Genomic DNA, 6,913 nt, shown 5'->3' on the forward strand with positions numbered 1-6,913 from the left:
GGTCCCAGAGCCGCCGGAGGAGCCGGTCCCAGAGCCGCCGGAGGAGCCGGTAGAGGAGACGGTACCACCGGGGGAGACGGTCCCAGAGGACCCGCTACGGGTACCAGAGGAGCCGCCGGTGTCGGTGGTTTCCATGGTGTCTGTCTCCCCTTCTCTCGCAAAGAAGAAGTAAATGTCGTAAAGATATAATAATAATAATAATAATAATAATAATAAAAAGATATCGTAAAATGAGGGAGGGGTGGGGTTGTCTAGCAACGAGGAACAGTTGGTGGGTTTGAGGGAATGTCGTAAAGGAAAAGAAAATGTCGGAAAGGGACGGGATATGGTGGGTTACCTAGCAACGAGGGGGTGGGGAGAGTGTGTGTGTGGTTTGAAGGACTGTCGTAAAAATATTTTTTCAAAACAAATACGAACGGTGGAGGGAAAGGGGCGGGGTTGCCTAGCAACGAGGGGGTGGGTTTGAAGGAATGTCGAGTAATGATGACACGACGCGTTTCCACACCCCCACACACACGGTCAGTTCGTTAGAGCCAGTTAGCATTAGCCTTTAGCACCCCGTCAACACTGCACTCTGTAGGTAAATTCGTTAGCCCCGTTAGCATTAGCCTTTAGCACCCCGTCAACACTGCACTCGGTAGGTAAATTCGTTAGCTTCGTTAGTTAGCCCCGTTATCATTAGCCTCAGAGCCGGTAGAGGAGACGGTACCACCGGGGGAGACGGTCCCAGAGGACCCGCTACGAGTACCAGAGGAGCCGCCGGTGTCGGTGGTGGTGGTGGTTTCCATGGTGTCTGTCTCCCCTTCTCTCGTAAAGAAGAAGTAAATGTCGTAAAGATATAATAATAATAATAATAATAATAATAATAATAGTAAATGTCGTAAAATAAGGGAGGTTGGTGTGTTTGAGGGAATGTCGTAAAGGAAAAGAAAATGTCGGAAAGGGACGGGATATGGTGGGTTACCTAGCAACGAGGGGGTGGGGAGAGTGTGTGGTTTGAAGGAGTTTCATAAAACATTTTTTTCTAAAAAATGTCGTAAAATACGAACGGTGGAGGGAAAAGGGGGGGGTTGCCTAGCAACGAGGAGGTGGGTTTGAAGAGCCTAACTACATGGTTCTACTAGCCCTAGAGTTAGGGTCAGGGTTTAGGGTTAGGGTTAAAGTTAACTCATCCCCTAGGGTTAGGTTTAGGGTCAGGGTTTAGGGTTAGGGTCAGGGTCAGGGTTAGAGTAAGGGTTAGGGTCAGAGTCAGGTTCAGGGTCAGAGTTAGGGTTAGGGTCAGAGTCAGGGTCAGGGTCAGGGTTAGAGTCAGGGTTAGGGTCAAGGTTAACTCGTCTCCTAGGCCTGTCTGCACATTTGGGTTGTCATGACGTTGCTAAGTGAAGTGTTAACACTGGAAAGAAAACGTCCCCTTTGGTTTCCACTGATGTTCTATTATACTAATGTTCTATTATACTAAGATTATATTACACTGATGTTCTATTACACTGTTCTATTACATAAATGTTCTATTATACTAATATTCTATTATACTAATGTTCTATTACACTGTTCTATTACATAAATGTTCTATTACACTGATGTTCTATTACACTAATGTTCTATTACACTGATGTTCTATTACACTGTTCTATTACACTGTTCTATTACACTGATGTTCTATTACACTAATGTTCTATTACATAAATGTTCTATTACACTGATGTTCTATTACACTAATGTTCTATTACACTGATGTTCTATTACACTGTTCTATTACACTGTTCTATTACACTGATGTTCTATTACACTGATGTTCTATTACACTAACGTTCCATTACATTGTTCTATTACACTGTTCTATTACACTGTTCTATTACACTGATGTTCTATTACACTAATGTTCTATTACACTGATGTTCTATTACACTAATGTTATATTACACTGATGTTCTATTACACTGTTCTATTACACTGTTCTATTACACTGTTCTATTACACTAATGTTCTATTACACTAATGTTCTATTACACTGTTCTATTACACTGATGTTCTATTACACTGTTCCATTATAAAAGATCTGTTATGTTATAAAGAATATTTCAGGTTCAAATTCTGGGTTTTTAGGGTTCAGTGCTTATTGCTAACTGGCTGGATTCTAATCTCTCTGTTGTTGTAATACTAGTAAATGACCACCAGGTGGTGCCCCCGTCTGAGGGCTAGAGGTCTGGGGGCTAGGGGTCTGGGGGCTAGGGGTCTGGGGGCTAGAGGTCTGGGGGCTAGAGGTCTGGGGGATAGGGGTCTGGGGGTCTGGGGGTCTGGGGGCTAGAGGTCTGGGGGTCAGAGGTACTGCAGGGGACAGGTGAAGTCTTCTCATGAGAGCCATGCCTCCCATGGCAGGGAGCGGTACTGCAGGGGACAGGTGAAGTCTTCTCATGAGAGCCATGCCTCCCATGGCAGGGAGCGGTACTGCAGGGGACAGGTGAAGTCTTCTAATGAGAGCCATGCCTCCCATGGCAGGGAGCGGTACTGCAGGGGACAGGTGAAGTCTTCTCATGAGAGCCATGCCTCCCATGGCAGGGGGCGGTACTACAGGGGACAGGTGAAGTCTTCTCATGAGAGCCATGCCTCCCACAGCCCACAGACAGAGAGGAGAAAAGCAGCCTGCACCTTGGCTGCCCCTCACAATGTCACATGATGCATAGATATTACTGTACTAGATGATTACTATATAAAAATGAAGGAATACATGGAAAGTGAAGTTCAGAACATGTACAGCGCCTTCTGAAGGTATTCAGACCCCTTCACTTTTTACACATTTTCTTGTGTTATAGAGTAAATTTGAAATGGATTCAATTTAAAGAATTTGCCATCAATCCACACACAATACCCCAGAATGACAAAGCGAAAACACGATTTTTGACATTTCAGTACATTTATTAAAAGTGAAATACAAAAATACCTCATGGACAGAAATATTCAGACTTTTTGCTTTGACAGTCTTAAAATTAGTTAAAATGCAAAAATGTCATCAACACATTACTCAATAAGTTGAATTGAGTCCATCTTAATGCAAGGAAAATAGTTCATGTCATTTTGGAATAAATATCTTTGTTTTTATAGGGTCTCTGATTTGCATAGGAATCAATTAAACACTGTGTAGATTAGGATGTTCTGAAGACACTGTCCATGTTGTACCGACAGAGAAGGAGAGCTGTCTTCACATCCACTCCCTGCTACCTTACACACAGCAACGTGATCCAGCATCACAACTCAAACACCCAATCTAACCAACTCTTATATACATCCAGACACTCTCTCCTGTGTTATTCTCAGAGTTCATCATCAGTCTGATTTGATCATCTAATCATTCATCTAGATTGTTTCACTATCAGTTGCATTTCCATCAAAAACAAACAAACATATATAAACAAATATATACATATTTTCTGTACCTGTAGTCTATTTCACTATCAGATGCATTTTTTAATAATTATATATATATATATATGTACAGTAAGAAATAATATAACTACACACAACACACAACACCCTACACACTGGGAGAGAGAACATCTGTACCTCCAACATCTCAGTGAAAACACACCACCATCCGACTGCATCATGTTCTGATCCGTTATCTTTGAGCCTTTGGTGTTCAGTGTGATCTCCCTGAGACTAGTTTACACAGGGTCACTGAACAGCCATAGCCCCAAAGATAAAACCCTGGGTAGAGCGGCTCAGTGAATGTGGAGTGGAATGTGTGCAGGAGGGTCCGTGTGTCAGAGGAGATGCTGTAGAAGGACAGAGTGCCGGCCGGCCAGTCCAGATACACTCCTACTCTGTGGGAGCCAGAGGAGGGGACAGGTATGTCAGTCCTCTTCTTATTGTGACGGGTGGAGTATCTGTCATCAGAGCACCTCAGACTCCAGGACTTGTCATTGTATCCCAACACACAGTCATTACCCTCTCCTCTCCTGCTGATTCCTTTATATGTCACTCCTATATCAGCCCATACCCCTCTCCACTCTACCTCCCAGTAACGGCTCCCAGTCAGACCCTCTCTACACAGCACCTGTGCATAGATCTCAAATCTCTCTGGGTGATCAGGATACGGCTGCTTCTCACTCCCACATGTCACCTTTCTGTTCTCCTCAGACAGAGAGAGGTTTCTGTTTGCTGTGTTTGGGTCCAGTGTGAGCTCACAGGCATCTGGGGGAAGAGCAGAGGGAGGAAGGGAGGGAGGAAGAGAAAAAGAGAGAGGGAGAGAGAGAGAGAGAGAGAGAGGAGAGAGAGAGAGAGAGAGGAGAGGGGAGAGAGAGAGAGAGAGAAAAAGAGAGGAGAGAGAGAAAGAGGAGGAAGAGAGAGGGGGACAGAGGAAGAGAAAGAGAGAAAGGGATGGAAAGAGAGGGTGAGAGAGAGAGAGGGGAGAGAGGGGGACAGAGGAAGAGAAAGAGAGAGAGGGACGGAGAAAGAGAGAGAGGGAAAGAGAGAGAGGGAGAGAGAGAGAGGGGAGAGAGGGGGACAGAGGAAGAGAAAGAGAGAGAGGGATGGAGAGAGAGAGAGAGAGAGAGAGGAGAGAGAAAGAGGGAGAGAGAGAGAGAGAGGAGGAACAGAAAGAGAGAGGGAGGGAGGGAGAGAGAGAGAGTGGGAGAGAGAGGAGAGAAGAGTCAGAGAGAGAGAGAGAGGGATTGAGAGAGAGGAGAGAGAAAAAGAGAGGGAGAGACAGAGAGAAGGAACAGAGAGGGGGACGGAGGAATAGAGAGAGGGAAGGAGGGAGAGAGAGAGAGAGAGGAGAGAGAGAGAGGGGAGAGAGGAGAGGGGGGAGAGAGTGGGACGGAGGAAGAGAGAGAGAGAGAGGGAGAGAGAGAGAGGGGAGAGAAAGAGAGAGGGAGAGAGAGAGGGGAGAGAGAGAGAGGAGAGAGAAAGAGAAAGAGAGAGAGAGAGAGAGGGGAGAGAGGAGAGGGGGGAGAGAGTGGGACAGAGGAAGAGAGAGAGAGAGAGGGAGAGAGAGAGAGGGGAGAGAAAGAGAGAGGGAGAGAGAGAGGGGAGAGAAAGAGAGAGAGAGAGAGGAGGAAGAGAAAGAGAGGGAGGGAGGGAGAGAGAGAGAGAGAGGGGAGAAAGGAGAGGGGGGAGAGAGTGGGACGGAGGAAGAGAGAGAGAGAGAGGGAGAGAGAGAGAGGGGAGAGAAAGAGAGAGGGAGAGAGAGAGGGGAGAGAAAGAGAGGGAGGGAGGGAGAGAGAGAGAGTGGAGAGAGAGAGAGAGTGAGGAGAAAGAGAGAGAGAGAGGGGACAGAGGAAGAGAAAGAGAGAGAGGGATGGAGGGAGAGAGAGAGAGGGAGAGAGAGAGAGAGAGAGAGGAAAGAAAGAGAGAGGGAGAGAGAGAGAGAAAGGAGGAAGAGAGAGGGGGACAGAAGAAGATAAAAAGAGAGAGGGATGGAGGGAGAGAGAGAGAGAGGGAGAGAAAGAGGGAGAGAGAGAGAGGGGCAGAGAGAGGGAGAGAGAGAGAGGGTGGGAGAGTCAGATATGTAGGCTGTCTTTGATGAGTCTCTCCCTCTCCTAGAGATCTCTAGTTGTGTCTCAGGGTTTGTGGAGAGGATCAATGGAGGGAGGGAGGGAGGGAGGGAGGAACGGAGAGAGGGAGGGAGGGAGAGATAAAGAGAGAGAGTGACTGTCAGCTACTTCAGGAGAAACACACTCACATTGGAAGAACTGGGCTCTGGTCTTGGGCTCTGGTGGCAGGAAAACATCCACTCCATTCACTACAGGCGGGAGGGAGGGAGGGAGAAAGGGAGGGAGGAAGGGAGGAGAGGGAGGGAGGGGGAGAGAGTGGAGGTAGGGGTAGAGGGAGGGAGGGAGGGGGAGATAGGGAGAAGGAGGGAGGGAGGGAAAGAGGGAGAGAGAAAAGGAGGGAGGGAGAGGAGGGAGGGATAGAGAGAGGAGGGAAGGAGGGAGGGAGAGAGAGGGAGGGAGGGAGAGGAGGGAGGGAGGGAGATGGAGGGAGAGGAGGGAGGGAGAGAGGTAGGTAGAGTAGCAGAGAGAGGTAAGAAGGGAGAGAGAGGCACGGAGGGAGAGCAAGAGGAGGGAGGGAGGGAGGAAAGGGAGGGAGAGAGCGAGTGAAGGAGGGTGAGAGGTAGGGAGAGAGGGAGAGAGAGAAAAAGACAGAGAAAGAGGGAAAGAGAGAGAGAGATTGGATGGGGAGAAGAGGTAGATAGGGAGGGAGAGAGAGAGGGAGGGAGGGAGGGAGAGAGGGAGGGAGAGAGAGAGAGACATGTATCAGTCAAGGGTTGTAAACATGGACAGGTCCCACATTGTTCTGATGGGGGGAAAAGAGAAGGCCTCACTTTGCAGGTTAACCCTTTGGGGACCAGGGGTATTTTATTGATTTTTACATAAATTTTTTCTTTCTCAATTTGAAGGCACTTCCATACAAGATAATACCCAAGTGTTTCATATCAATATTTTCAGTACAAACTCAGCTTTCTTGATTGTATCTTGATGTTTACCCCAAAAGCACTGTGTGAAGAGGTAAGTAGGCCTAAACCTGAATATTTCGAATCCGTTTTTCAGAAATGTTTCAAATCCCATGTGAAAACATACCTTTACCCATGTGGATGAATTGTTTTGGTGCTTGAAATTCATCTATGAAGTCCTGAGCTACACAGAAATGGTATACAATATGAATAAAATACTAGACAGAATATAAAAAAGGACTTCTAATGGATCCTTGTAAACACATCTTCTCTGCTTTCTGTCTCTGTCACTGTCACTGAAATGTTTGTCAATACCGACAATGCCGACAACACGTGTAGCGAAGAAGATGGACATGTGAATCGACCAATCACCGACGGTAAAAGGCAGTGTCTTAGCGACTCAAGCTAGGCTGCTACCAAATTCACCAATTACGCAGGGAGGGTGTGTACCAAGCTGTTCTG

The 6,913-nt window shown here is 47.0% G+C and overlaps 1 protein-coding gene across 1 annotated transcript in view; it reads right to left on the reverse strand.

The window, feature by feature from the left end:
- LOC310823744 (tripartite motif-containing protein 16-like) overlaps window positions 1-6,913 on the reverse strand; it is a gene marked incomplete at its 5' end in the record, with an annotated part of 101,651 nt that overhangs the window by 90,604 nt on the left and 4,134 nt on the right. Inside the window, one exon of the mRNA XM_083696592.1 lies at window positions 5,681-5,740. Coding sequence (XP_083552718.1) covers window positions 5,681-5,740 — 60 coding nt within the window. The remainder of the gene's footprint in view (window positions 1-5,680; window positions 5,741-6,913) is intronic.

This window comes from Argentina silus (assembly GCF_951799395.1).
Source record: "Argentina silus genome assembly, chromosome: Y".
Classification (NCBI taxonomy): domain Eukaryota; kingdom Metazoa; phylum Chordata; class Actinopteri; order Argentiniformes; family Argentinidae; genus Argentina; species Argentina silus.